A 15,841-nucleotide genomic window follows, 5' to 3' on the forward strand; every position below is an offset into this window, starting at 1 on the left:
TTAAACACGTAAAATAGTAAGTTTGAAAGAAAGCCATTTCTTCTGTGCAATACGAAGAATGTGTTGACATGAATAATTATGGCACGTTATGAAATTATGCTAGCTGAGTGATGAAAGAAAAAATAAACAGTACAATGAAAATCAGTTGAGAAATTCATGTCCTTAAAATTATTTTTCTCTTATGACAACCTACTATAGAAGCACATATTATAGGTGTTGGAAGAAAGATGAAAAAATATGAATTAAACCAAGAAGAAATTCGAAGTTTTCTACCGTAAAATAAAAATATAAGCCGGCAGGAAGGAAGAAAAATAGATATCCTCTGAGGCGTATGTGGGTGCATTGCATGCACTGCATCTAATATGTTCAGTGTCCTTGCAGGAATCAACCGCCAAAATACACATGAAGTCTTTCTATTTATAATGTTTATATCTAATCCCTAAGTCGGACCTCTTTTATTTTCTTCTACTTATTAAATCTCACCATAGACATTATTGGGTTCAGTGACGACGCCAGAGGGGGGGCAAGGGGGCGAGCGCCCCCCTAGTAGCTACTTCTGCCCCCCTGACTGCCACCTGACTGCAACCTAGTACAAAAAAGGACAATACTTAAATCGCACCTAGTACTGCTGAGTGAGCGAAGGTGGTTTAGTAGCCGCGCAAGGTTCATTCCGTTCTCTTCTCGGAAATAACTGCGCTTAATAACAACTATAAACATACAGTCGTGTTCTGTGTTGACAACACAAATACAATTACTTTCGCAGAATGCAACCATGGGGTAACTTTGCGCCAAGTAGTTCCCTCAGCGGCAAGGTTCTAGAACACAGGTCCCCTTTCCAATTAACCTGTAATACACTGAAAACAACCTGCTTTTTGGGGCTCTAACCGATCTTCACTTGCTAAGGCTCGGTAATACTATGTGAATTATACATTAAACCACGGTACATAAAGAAACCGCTACTAACCTACATCGGGGGACCTGTATTGTAGAACCTTCCCTCCCTCAGCTTGCGAATTAGTTCCACTTTTGTAATGACTTATATTAAAAAAAAAAAATTAACACAACTTTTGCTCACCTGACATATTAACAAGCACACAAGATAAGTACATTAGAAATTTCTTCCCGGTAAAGTTTCATAATTTTTCTGGAAACGGACGAGTAGCTTCGGAACTTAATCCTACAAAATAACTAGCATTTTCCCTTATGTACTATCAAACATAGAAATATAGGCCTAAGACCCATTTTTCACGTCAAGTGCCGAGTAAATATTTTATTGTAATGAGAAGGCGCCCAAGCTAGCCCTACAGGGCTCTAACCTACATGTTATTATTTTTATACTTATAAAGTGTACAAGGGCAGTATTACAATCCGATTCGGTTCTGTGATAACTAGATGTGAAAAATGTCCAAGATCACTCATTATACGTTGAAAAAAACTAGGTCTAACCTAATCTTAATATATACTTTACCAACAATTTCCATGCGCCCATCTACGGTAAAACACCCAAATGTAAGATTGGGAATATCATGGAGTGATTAACATTCGACGTTATAGTGAAAATATCCATGTCCGGAAATGTTCCTTCATGAATTAAGAATTAGTTTATAAATGATAAAATTTTCATATGACGCAAAGAATGATAGTGACTTACCTTTGTCCATTAACGAAGTTCAACACCTCCATGCCGTAAACGTCTCCAACACCTAGTGGCCAACTTGCCGGTTAATGTCGATGTCGCTATAGCGACGCGTCAAAGAACTGCCGCTAGTGTGCCACGGGCGGCAGATTTTCGTCGAGTCGAAATAGATATCTATAGTTCATTCAACGAACCTTCTGATCCAGAAGTAAACATTGTAGAATGGTATTACTCCGCCAGTCATCGGATGATTGGCTATCGGTCAGCGCTTCTTTCGAGAAGCACGTGCTTATATCCTGTCCGTGTTTTACATACTTCCCGCACGCGGCCATATTGTGAACTGTGATTCGCGGGTAACATGGATCAAAGCCACCTTCTACGCATGCGTATTCTCTTTTTATTGCATTAATTCAATTTAGTTCTTAGATACAATGTTGTTTCTGTTATTTAAGTGTAAGGTAATTTCATTTCTGATAATGAGCCTTATAAGCAATAAAAATATTGAAAAACAGCTTACTTAACAATGGACTATTTTCTTCTGCCGCATAGATGTTCCAAGGCTCTTTAACCAATAAAATGAAACAATCACCACGTGTATTTGTTTACATGAGGTACTGAACGTTCCTTGAATAAACTTTAGAGTCGCGGTATTGAAGTTACCACCGCATAGCAGCGAGGACTTCATTTTGGTCCGCACTTCTTTGATTTGTCGCAGAGAATCGCGAAGGGACGAATACGAACTATCGCCAGTCATGTGCATGCGGTTATTATTATATACTATTTTTTCCTGGCGAACTGTTTCTAAAGTGAGCTACGGCGGTCAAGAGTAACCCCTGGCTCTACATCATAAAGTGAAAAATCTTGAGATGAATGCGTATAATTGTATGAATTTAGATGACAACTGTAGCCGATCATTTGGAAGTGAATATGGCAGAACCATGGAATAAAGTAAATAGACGCGTCATGTTGTTGTAAAATTACATGGCGAACGGACTTTATCTGATCTCAAAGGGTTATCGTCGAATATGCATGGTTACAGGAGCACTCTTATTAGCCAAATTAAAAATACCTGAAGGATTTATGTCTCTACAAGCGACTTTTTCTTCATCGCCTCCGTGGCCAAGTCGGAAGAGCACGCGTCTAGTATCCCAAAGGTGGTTCGCGCCCCTCGCCGGGCCACTATTTTAAACTTTTTTTTAGTGTTTTTCAGACTCTCCTTAATGTAAACAAATTACGCATATAGACGATTCAACATATTTTGGGGGAGTAATTTTGTTGTTCATTGGCGTTTCGTCACGTCTCTACTGCTAGTGGTATAATTTTCAAAACGGAAGTGGGGCCACCGTTGATCGTCGCTGCGGGGCCGCCAATGTTTGGCGAGATATCTCTAGTTGCCCATCGGTGGTGCACCGACGCTTACGACATGGGGTACGGTACGGGAGGCGTACGGTTAGAAATGATGAACCAAAACAAATTACAAATTAAAATACATAGAATCTTCAAATATTTCACCGTTGGTTTAAAACTCTCCCCGCCAACAGCCGTAAAGCGACACATCTCACGCTAGAATGCACTTTATGGAAGAATCTGCGCATGTGCCGTCACTTACAATTGAATGTTGTTTTCCGTACGTCCAATTTTTATCCATATAATGTACTGTAGGTCCGTGGACGTTTCATTCCTGGATTAAATTTTGGACATCCAATGGACCGTCCACTAAATACCAGAATGTGGATGTCTATCGCCGAACGTAATATTTGACATCCAATGGATGTTACGATCAAGACCATGTACTAAAACTGGACGTTCTGTCTCTAATATGTACGTCCACTGGCTGCGATGTGCTCTGTGGTGCCTTTGAAATGTCAATTGTGTACTTGGAACTAGAAACGGAACAAATCATAGCTGTTTATATGATTCTACAAAATTTCGACCAGGCCACTTTGGTATGAGGCAAACGAACAAAGTAGCTACTTCATACAAGCCCGGAGTGCTCGCTTCCAAACTCATGTTCAGCAGCCATGGTATATAATTTTATTTAATGCTGTTCTATTTCAGTCTTAACATATTCTAACATATTAATATCCAGCTTCACATAAATTAGAGCATGGTACTAATATTTCAAGTTTTACTTTTATAAAACTGCATGTATGTTGCTTTAAAGTGTATTTTTCTTACAAGTATTTGAAATTGAACTTCTCTAAAACCGCGTGTATGTTATTTTCAAGAGTATTTTGAACTGCAAAAGAACAAAAATGCTCATATAGCCGGACATTAAAACTACAATCGTCATATTATTAGGGTATGGAAAGTACATTATTTTCCATAGAACAAAATAGATTCAATATCAAAGTTCGAATTCTTGTACATAGTATCGCATTGTTTAACATTTTCTAATAAAAACCTTATTTTCAGGTTGTACGAACTGGTGACACATCAGAAGAAACCAGCGTTCGCGTCTCAACAAAGGATGGAAGTGCTTTATCGGGATCTGACTACCTTCCCGTATCTCAAATTTTGCTATTTCGATCAGGAGTTAAATCACTTATTTATGAAATAACCATCATTCATAATACTGAGCATGAATTGCAGGAATATTTTTTTATAACCTTAGAACCAGACGAACCACAAAATGCAAACTTAGGTACAATTAAAACAGCAAAGGTCACTATACTGGATCGTGACAGAGGCAGTATTGTTTTTCCTTCTCAGCCAATTGTTGTATCATTATTGTATTTTGATAGTGTACAACAAGGAATGCTTCGTGATGCCTCGCCAGGATATCCGCTAATTTGCATCACTCCTTGTGACGAAAAGTACCCGCATTTTCAGAAAACAAATGAAATATGTAAATCTGCAGGCATAGACGAAAACTCAATATATTATTTTTGGGAAATAGCAGAACCTTCAACTACTCAAAATTTCTATGTACCTTTTCAACCAATAAAACAATCGACCGTCTTTGCTAATGTTACACACAAAGTTCTTGATTCGTCATTTTTTGTTAGAAAACTGCAAGTTCGTTGTGTTGTGCAAGCAATTCAACAAAACGGCCAGTTAGGAATTCCGGCTAGAAGTGCACCTGTTACAATCAGCAGTAATAATCCTATTTGTCAGAATTCCTTATCTCCAGAGCATCCTGTTGGATTTCAGAGTCACTCGTTCGTAGCATCTTTGAAGTATGTGAATGCAACAAATAATAAATATCCAAATTCTTTGCATATTCACTTGGAGATACCACATCAGGATGGAATGGTGCCTGTTATATCAACATATCCTCTCCGTAACATTAATCTTTTATTGACAGATCCAATTTACAGATCACATCATGTTTGTTCAAATCTACATTTTGGGAAATCCTTTCTTTCTAATAAACCACAATTCCATGGACCTGGAATTTCAAGACCATATCAACTTGATGACAGTTTGCGTGGAAATTCTACTGTTGAATTGTATCGCCATCTTGATCTCAAGAATTGCTTGTGGATATTTGAGGCATGGTATCACCCTACTTCTCTTGTTGATCTTTGCGGTGGAAGCATTTCGTCAGAATTTCATGTAAGTATTATTATAATACTCTATACAAAAGAAAAAAGAAACGTACACGTAAGTAATGATACTCACGTCTTCTTAAAATGAGGTCATAATTTAAATACAGTATTTAAATTCAGAAGTCGTAAATAATACTAGGATTAACGGAAATTACCATTCAGTTCTCTGCACCAAAGGTAAAACAATTTCTGAATATATTGGTGAGATCTGTCACATTCCTAAATCAGCAATTAGAAAGCTGACAATATTTTCTTCTTTTCTAGGAAAAAGATATAAACAATTCTAAATACTCTAACAATTCTATATATAGCAGGAAATCTCATCTCGTCCTTTACGTGACACAAGAGTAAACTCCTAAACTCCAAAAGAATAGAACATCGTTCATATACACACAAGCAGACGGCTAACTTCTATACCACTTCACCGATGTGATGATTTTCTGTACATGAGTAGACTCAGACTAATTCTAGTTTTTATCACATTTTCGGCAAGGGTGGTAAAAGAGTGAGGAGATGACATAAAAATAATCGAAAACTACTTATATTAGTGTCCAATCCACAGTTTCAGGGGTACTGAGGTGTAAAGTGAATACCCCGTGTTGCTCCTGTGTTCAGCTGAAAGTGAAAGTCCAAGTTCAGCTCTTTTGATATGAGGGATGGAATTAGGAATTCTAATTCTGGGCTTTCGGCATTTATGCTCATTTTAGCCCGTTACGTATGCAGGATAACGTCCCTCAGCGAATGTATTATCCCGGGAAGTGATAAAGAAGAAAGGAATGGGGAAAGAAAAAAGCTGATTGGGACCTTCATCTTAAGTTCCATCCCAATGTGTGTGAGGAAAACCTAGGAAAAACTTCACCCAGGATGGCTGGCCTGAAAAGATTTTTTTTTACACATTTCCGATCGAGTGTCCCCACCGTGAATCGAATCGGGACCATTCACACCAAAGGTCAGAGCATTGGTAACTACGTTATAGACCTTGAGCCAGATCCCAAAAAATGGGGTATCTGGTTTCATTTACAGAGAGAAAAAGCTATCTGCATTTTTGAGTAGCTAATATTCTGAACTTCCAGATTTGACATGATACCTGAAACCGGTAGCTTTCTGGCGGCAACGTCCCCTTTACAGTTTTAAAGACTTTTTTACTTAGCCCAGTGATTTTTTGAAATACCTGTATCTCTGTCCGTTTTTGTCAGAGAACTATGGCTTATACCTCTTTTGATTTGGAATTATATGGGCTTTAAAGTGACGGAACTACTTATCTATAGTACTGACTGAAGTGAAGTAATGAGGAAAATTTAAGGAAAAATCCCTTTTTACATTTTTCTTCGCTTATTACGTGGCAACACTGCATGAAAATTAAAAGTCTCTATATTTCAGACTAGCCAATACTGTAAGCTTTTAGATAGGTATGATAGCTTTCTGTCAGCAGTAGCTTCCAAGGGCTAAAACCACTTTTTTACCTTCTTAAAGAAAATGGTAACAAAGTCCCTTGATCTTTTGAAATTCCTGTAACTCTGTTCGTAATGACCACAGACATAAAAATCGTACCTTTTTGGATTTAGAATTATATAGGCTTTTAGATTATTAACACTTAACGATAGTACTGACGAAAGGGAAGTAATTAGGGATTTTTTAATCCTTAAAAATTCCCTTTTTACAATTTTCTTCGTTTACTATGTACATATGAAGTAAAAGACCCTTCTATTTCAGAGTAGCAGAGTAGCTATCAGAAATGGTGTGATATTTCCCTGTGGGCGGTAGCCGTCAGGGAATAAAACCCGCTTCTTAGATTCTTTAGTCAAGAAGAGGCAGAAAATTTAGTAACGATTTCAAGAAAAGTTGATACAAAAAATAACTATGGTAAGTGTTTTGATCCTGGTTTTACATAATTCAGTAACTGAGCATGAAAGATCCGAAAGTTCTAAAGTTTCTGTAGGGAAAGGGAAGAGGGAGCAGAAAGGGGATTATATTTTTCACTTTCAGTTATTGTTTCTTCCCAGAGACCGTTTTGTGAAATGCTTGATGTTTCAAGCGAACTGAATGGTGTAAGAGAGTATAAGTTTTATAAACATTTCGAACACTTTTAATTTGGAAAATGTTTTGATTGTAAAATATAACGGGGAAAATTTGATATTTTAAGCATGGAAATATTTACAGCATCATTACAAATATTCTACACATATCAAGATGTAAATGACATTTTATTTGCATTAGCTATGTCTATCATTATTCAAATCTGCCGTTAAAATAACAATCCCATGGAAAAATAGGGGTCTCTTATGATATAGTTTGTAAGAAGTTTCAAATTTACAGTATTTGTTAAACACTTACATCCTTTATTTTGATTCATTCATCTTTATTTGAGTTTACAACATCATTTAACAAGTCAGATATTTCTTTCTCTTTTTGATAATTTGCACATGTTTGGACTTTGCACATGCGTTACACTTTAATTCATGTTTCATGCACTTACAATCGAATGGCACACATTTCTTAGCACACGTACAGCCACTCACATAAGTACCTGGACTCCTGAATGTTATAATTCCATTACTTGCGGTCCAGGTCATTTGCAGTTGTGAGAACGCCTAGACAGATGCAACCCAACTTACACGTAACTTTTTTCGGTACTGAAAGCACTTGGTAGCACTGAGTCAAGTCTTTATGCAAGTAAAATTGTGAGTAGATGACGCACGAAACATTTCTCCACTTTGAGATGAATCTCTCTGGTTCAGAGCGTATTGTTCAATGAACATCATATGTTGATCTGAATATTGTTGTGTATGTAATGTATTGTTTTATTCTATACTGTATATTCAAAGAAATAAAAACACTGATCACTCATGAATCAGAAAATGCTTGAAAGCAGACGAAAATATCAAATCTAAAACAACTGCTGAAATAAGTTTGTAAATCACTGCCTCCATTGACAGACCTTCTCCAATTCTTACATCATTTTCTTTCTAGGGAAGAGAAACTCTTGCTTGTCACATTGAGTATGCATTGAAATTGAAACTGAAACACTTGAAAAAGTTTCAGCCTAGCCGAGATTCGAACTTGGGTCTAACGAATAGAAGTTCAATGCGCTAAACGCTCACCTACCGCGCCGCTTAACCTTCCACCCAAACTAATACTCAGTTAAAATCGTTTCATGGAAAAATATAAACAAGATACTAATGCTTGTGTGAGTGTTCTAATGACTTATTCGAGTTTCTTTGCTTAACTCAAAAACAAGTTACGTAGACGTTCCTCAATGGGGAAAATATCACGAAACGATCTTCAAGTAGAGGCTACGTCATTGGTTGCAGGGATGGGCCCGATTTACATTACATTTCGGCTTTACCATAATTTCTAATTTCCAAAGAAGAAAAGGCGAGATAAATTATTTTCACATTCTTTGAATTGTATCAACGGGTGTAGAAATAGACAGTTCTATGATTATGTTCCATAACTACAAGTTTATTTTCTTATATTCATATGAGGAATTTCTGGCAAATTGAGCCGGTGGCACTAGGCGAGTGACCTCGGGCGTTCGGCTTCTGATCATGAGTCGCAATCCACTAGGGGGTCGAATTCCACTGAAGAGCAAGGTCGTAATTTTAACTGTCCTAGTATTTCTGTGTTCGTGTCCCTAGTGTCTGGAATACGTCGAAAGGACATGAGGTGTCAGTGACGAACAATACTCCGGTTAGAGCGATTTGTTTTAAATAAATGATAAAACAGGAAACTCTTATTCCAGCTACCTGGGTTCGAATCCTGACGTGGCAATTATTAATTTTTCTGAATGGGAAGATAATGTTTATGTAATTGGTATTGTAATTATGTTATTCCTATATTATTATTATTATTATTATTATTATTATTATTATTATTATTATTACCACAATGGAAAGGAAAAGTAGCATAGTAGAAGGTATTCAAAGGAAGAGAAAAGATACACAGTATGTCAGATGTCTTTTAAGTTTACACATGAACGCAATAATATTATTACGTTTATGGATTTACAGATAGAATTATCATTTTATGACAACAAGAAATGGAATATAAATATTTCTTAGCTGATAACAGTAATGCATTTTGTTTCGCCCTTATTCTAGGTAGAAAGGTGAGGTGACATCTTAAATAGGTTCATTCACTATTTAAGTTCGATCACTATTTGCAATTTGTGCACAGCTAGAAAAAATTCCTTGGAACTCATTTTTGGCTCAATTTTCAGCAGTAAGGACGTGTTTAGCCCCTCTGTATTCATCAATTCTTGTCCAAACACGTTACTTCCCAAACAGTTACGAATGAAGGTTGATAAGGGTGACGTAATTTTCTGTTGTTGTCATTTCACTTGTGAAGGAAGTCGTCTTAACTCTTAAACCCAGGGAAATTGGATCTTTTTCATGTTAGTATACATCAGAAGTATCAATATTGCAAATTACAAAAATTTCTTTAATTGCCACTGCCGAAGTCGAATCCGCGTCCCCAACATTACGAAACTAACGCTTAAGCCACTACTTTAAGACATCACTGTTCTGGGAGAAGGGAAAATGGATGTGCATTGAATTCAGTAATTACACACTATTACGATTCCAGTGTAATAATGCTGAAACTTTCTGATTTCAGTCATGATAAAATAGTAAAGTGTTATGCAGAAAGAATATTCCAGGGAAGTCAACTTTAAATTGACTACTCATATGTACGGAGGCGCTGCTTTATGCTCTCGCCTCGGGCCCTGATTTTTCAAGCCAGGGCATTGGACAGATACTCATGTTGGTTTGAATCTAGTGTTTTAGGGCACTGGATTATTTTTTAAAGTTAGCTAATTTAACGAACCCTCCTGCGTAACTTGTTTCCTATTTTTACGCGTTTTACTCACTTTTACAGTTTTTCCACTATCTCTTTAAGAACAGGGACAAAAACACAGAAACATTGAGGATAGTAAAAATTACATACACTATTCACGCGTTCTTCCCTTGCCTGAAGTAACATAATAAAATATGGTCAATATGTAATCTTTGGTCTTCCATCTTGTATGTGTTGTCAAATCCAGAGTTGGAGTGGGTGAGTGGGTCAAACGATCGAGTTTCCTGAGTGGGTCAGTGGGTCGTTGGACAAGAGCATGTGACTCACTGTGACCCATCACCCACTGTGACCCACCACTCACTATGACCCACTCTGACCCGCCGATCCTCTCTTCGCACTGCATTGTAGACAGCATCTTCTGAACAGCATATTTGTTAGCTCGATTCAAGCCATAGAAACTAAAAACATGTTTCTGATTGGTTGCAGCTTGATATTGTCCAAACTTTCTGATGTATGTATTGTGTATTATAGTAGTAATAAAAGAAAATTGTCACTTTATTGGAATTGAAGAAGAAGAAAATTGAAGAAGCAGTTGAGGTTAAATTTATATCATGGCAGTCAAGGTGGAACAAAAAGAGCCCTGTGGGGCTTCTAACCCACTCCTCCTTCTCCTCCTCCTACTACTACTACTTATACTCTGGATTCGTATAGCAAAACTGTACACTTAATCATTTTTGAGTATTATTTTCATCTTATTTTAATGAAAAAAGTGTTTTCAAAATTTTAAAAATAAAATATAAAAATAAAAGACTTTCCTTAGCTCGGGTTTGAACCCACACCAAAAGCAATTGTAATTACTAACCCATTACGCTAGTTCGCTCGGCCACGAAGATCGCCAGTAGCAAACAGTTGATTTTTGCTATATTTATATTATTTATGTTACGTGGCGAGAAACGGACAACTCCAACTTACCAAACCGCGTACGTAGCTCCTATCAGTAGACTCGAGCGTGATTTAAAAATATGCTTCTGAACACTGGTGAATTTGCCTACGTTTTACTTTCAAGTCCTCCATTTCCCTTTCCCATTTGTTTCTGTTTACTAACCTGAGATGAGTACCTCTAAGTGAAAAAATAACTTGAGGCATTTTTCGCTATTGATGTTTGTAATTCTAATGATAGCAAAACGTCGTATACTGCTACTTGGCTTTCGACACACAGAGCCTGTGAGTTTTAGAGGAGCTCACTACTGGAAAAAATACATTTTTGATTCACGGTAATATATAAATTATTATATAAAAATTAAATGTAACTTTGTGTGCCTAACCATCACGGCCAAATTGCAGTCAAATAAAATGGCTTTTGGTATATAGTTATGCATCCAAACTGTGATGTTATCATATTGCGTTCATTATAATAATATCCTAAGGTATAGTGAGGATCCCTATATTTGCGAAAGAAATTGAATATCTCACAAGCCGTTAAACTTACAGAGGTGAAATTCAGTATATTAACTTTATGGAAAATGAACAGAACGTCTTCTAGATTTTTTTTACATTCTCCTTTATGGGGAGTTGTGCACTTTCTACAAATGGTAAATAGATAGTGGTTTAGTCTGTAAAAATAAACGAAAACGATCGATATTAGTTTAGAAACAAATTGACAAAGAAATATAGACGAGTTCGATTCCCGCCGGGAGCTCATGTGGTTCGGATTCACGTTAATCCGTAGGTCCACGTCTCATCTAGACTCGCTGCTGAAAGGGACGTTAAACTTAAAATCAACTCAACTCAAGAAAAAATACAGTGCTTCGCATCATATATCTATATATGCTTACCGTGCGCTTTATAATAATTGCTGAAGGTTTTTTATTATATGGAGCGCTTAGAGCACAGGGCAATCAACCCATAAAGTTGTGAGGAAAATAGACATAAAATGTGCAATGGAAGCTTCTGTGTGTTGGTCTACTTACCTTGATTCGGAACTTTCAACTTTCATCCGTTTTTCCACTGGAAAGTATTGATAATTCAACTAGGAAATAATTAGACCATGATAATTTAATTGAAATTCATCGTAGTTTTGCCCATGACAAATACTTTACCATTTTATATCGTAAAGGTCAGATCCATCGTTATTGTAACAGAGCGGTGCTTGAGCGATTGACCGTAGAAAATCAAACCCCGATTAGAATTTGACAACAGGGATTTTTTACAAGTATAAACTCTTTAGTCGGTAAAGAAGAGGCCGTTGATCATGTGTCAGAGATGATGAGAACGTGTTCTGGTGGGTCAGTGCTTCATGGTGGGTGGTGGTCGGAGTGAATCATTGTGGGTGGTGGATCAGATTGGGTCACGGTGCGTGGTGGTCATGGGCCGAAAGTCAAGTTTTCATTGAACCATGCCATCTGGTCAAATCTGTAAAACCAAACAAAACAAAGGGCAATATTAATACACAAAACACTCAACATCTTAGCTATTTATGACATAACTATTGCATGATCCTAATAACTCTAGTATATCCACAAATCATGATTTGTCATACTTTATCGAAATACGTCATGACATTTCCGACAACCTGATACTTTAAATGTTGTTAATACGCAAAGTTCATTGATCTCACCACTTATTCACTTACTCTCTTATGATCATGAAAACCTTTAGGGTACTTCCCGCAGATATACCTAGGTAGAAAGGTGAAATGCACTATCCAGGCTTGGTGTAACGTGCAAGTAAACAAATAGAAAGCAACAGGATAATATTTCACTCCCCCAAACTCCCTAGAATGGAGTGTGTTGATTATTCAACAAAAAGACTTGAGATCCAATCAGAAAATTCATAAAATATAAATTATGTAGTCAAGTCACGACTTTGCAATAATAATAATAATAATAATAATAATAATAATAATAATAATCTAATTACTATTAATAATAATAATAAGGCTTATGTTTAGAGTTGCCCCTCCGGTTTCCAACCTACAAAAATCCAATTAAACATTAAAAATCGTTAGGTTAGGCAAGGTTAAGTTACTTTAAATAGTTGGGATTTGTTACTTTAGGTTCGGTTATGTTACCTGGTGAGACTTTAGTTAGACTAAAACAGTGACTGGAACACGTTCTCATGTAAGCTTCAATTATCACTTAAATTCAATAATACATGGTTCTCTTAAAAATTTAACAGATTTTGTTCATTATTCATATATAATTCTGTAAAACTCAATGCGGAAATTTCATAGTCAACGCACCGATTCTCCATCCTATACGACTACCATGCTGTCCAGTGATAGAAAAATTCCGCACTCACTTCTACAAATATTTTTTCGTATTAAACATAACTATACTGCCAAACTTTCACACCTAAACATCACATAAGAATTCCAGATCATCATTCCTTACCCCATTTCTCCTGTAAATTTTCCTAATTTTTTAAATAAAAAAAAGCAGAGAGGCTACTCTAAACTTAACCCAATAATAATACAGGAATAACAGAATTATAAAATCAAGTACGTGAACAATACCTTCCAATTAAGAAAGAAATGATTGCCACGACGGTTTTCGAACCCGTGTCTCTGCCATACGAGTTTCATAATTTGCCATCTACCACAAAATCCTCCTCCAAATTCCACAAGATAAAACAATAAGCTAGTAGGTACGGAAGATGAAAATAAACATTTCTTTTTCTACACGTGTTGATGCAATTCAAAGAACGTGAAAATAATGTCTGCCGGCTTGCGTTCTCGCGGATTCCCAAAAAATTTAGATATCCTCTGATCTTATTGGCCGATGCTGATAGGACATCAAGAGCCATGACCTACATGTAGCCGAAAGTAAATCGGCTTTCGTAGCCGTCCGGGTTAGCGCAACATCCTAGTAATGAAGATCGTTTTTGGCCTGGGATCAAATCCTGCCCAAGGATTTCTTTTACTTTTTTAAATTTTCATAACACTTTTTTCATTAAAATAAGCTTGCAGTTTTACTATACGGACCATAGTAAAAGTAGTAGTAGTAGTAGTAGTAGTAGTAACAGTAATAGTAGAAATAATAATGATAGTAATAGTAGTAGTAATAGCAGTAGTAGTAGTAGTAGTAGTAGTAGTAGTAGTAGTAGTAGTAGTAGTAGTAGTAGAGTAGGAGGAGGAGGATCGGGTTAGAATCCCCGCAGGAGTTGGTTAGGTTCTGTTCTTTTGCCCATTTTTTTCTGTACATTTTACATGACCAACTTCAAACAGCTGCCTAGTGTAGCGCGCGAATACTGAAATTCTTTGGGATCAGCGTAAATGGTGCCGCCGTTTCTTCTTTGCAAATTACGATGAGGAAGAATAGTAGTAATGTAAATCGGGAGCACCTTAAAACGATGAGATAGCCTCAACTTAAAGAATGTTTAGTAATATTTTCCTCATTGACGAAGGTCTATATAACTTGTTTTCGAGTTACACAAGGACATCTCGAGTAAGTCATTGTGACACTCATAAGGAACGTTTTTTATACGAGCATTAGTATTTTGTACAGTCTTACATGCAACGATTTTCAGTAGCTAACAATTTAGATAAAAGCGAAAGTTAGCGTATTGAACTTCTATTCGGCGAACCCGGGTTTAAATCCCGGCCAAGTTGATACTTTTTCAAATGTTTCAATTTTAATTTCAATACATTCTCAGTGTGACAAGCAAGAACTTCTCTCCCTCAGAAAAAAAAGATGTGGGATTGAGGAGACTTGGAGAAGACCTCTCAATGAAGTCAATCATTTACAAACTTATTTCCAGCAATTGTTCTAAATTTGATATTTTCAGCTACTTTCAAGCATTTATTGATTCATGCGTGGTCAGTATTTTATTTCTCTAAACACACAGTATAAAAATAAATAATACATTACATACACAACAATATTGAGATTAATATATGGTGTTCTTTAGATAACACGATCCGAACCATAGAGATTCATCTTAGAATGGAGAATTGTTTCGTTAGTCACCTACTTTACAATTTTACCTGCATAAACACATGAATCAGGACTACCAACTGCTGTCAGTGCCGAGAAAAGTTACCTGTAATTTGGGTTGCATCTGTCTAAACGTTCTCACAACTGCAAATGACTTGGACCCCAAGTAATGGAATTATAGCAGTCAAGGGTCCAGGTACTTATTTTCACCTCATATCCATTGTAATTCGTATTGTCCACAGATATGGATACGAAGCGTCAAGAACATTTTTTGCACAACGATTGTAATAACCATAATCAGTGGCGTATTTACGATTTTGTTTCGGGGAGGGCTTTGCTAACTTTCGGGGGGGGCTTTGCCTGAAAATGTGAAAATTCTGCAAGATATTTCATATACTTTACTATAGTAAGTAAGATTTCGGGGGGGGGGCTTAAGCCCGGAAGCCCCCCTAAATACGCCACTAACCATAATATATCTAGTGACATCAAAAACAGTGGCGTATTTAGGATTTTGTTTCGGGGAGGGACCATGCAAAACACGTGAATGAGCACTTATGTCTTTCCTTGTGGATGCCGACAAATTTTAATGAAATTTTGTATTTACGAAATTTATTTCGAGGGCTTTAGTCCGATAGACACCCCTCTAATTACGCCACTGTCAATATATATACGGATACAACTGATTCGAACATTTTTATTGTTGTATGTATTATAAACATATGGTGAATAAATATTTTACTCGTAGTTACAAATGGCTACTTTATTAGTTACAACAAGAAAAATGTCTCGACGGGAACTTTTCTCGCGTAAAATATAGATATTCTTCACTCTGCCACTTGATAATTTAACGCATTCTATCATTTATGCAGAGAGAAAGAAACTTTAAGACGGATTTTCTGGCTATTGAAGTTTGTAATATTGACACT

General features: G+C 36.6%; 1 protein-coding gene across 6 annotated transcripts in view; it reads left to right on the forward strand.

The window, feature by feature from the left end:
- LOC145661112 (extracellular matrix organizing protein FRAS1-like) overlaps nucleotides 1–15,841 on the forward strand; it is a 3,375,101-nt gene that overhangs the window by 3,112,806 nt on the left and 246,454 nt on the right. For all 6 annotated transcript variants that reach the window (XM_081726561.1, XM_081726566.1, XM_081726573.1 and 3 more), the window contains one exon: nucleotides 4,052–5,194. In XM_081726561.1, the coding sequence (XP_081582687.1) occupies nucleotides 4,052–5,194 (1,143 nt within the window). The remainder of the gene's footprint in view (nucleotides 1–4,051; nucleotides 5,195–15,841) is intronic.

Source organism: Thermobia domestica, chromosome 1 (genome assembly GCF_964235325.1).
Source record: "Thermobia domestica chromosome 1, izTheDome1.hap1.1, whole genome shotgun sequence".
NCBI lineage: Eukaryota > Metazoa > Arthropoda > Insecta > Zygentoma > Lepismatidae > Thermobia > Thermobia domestica.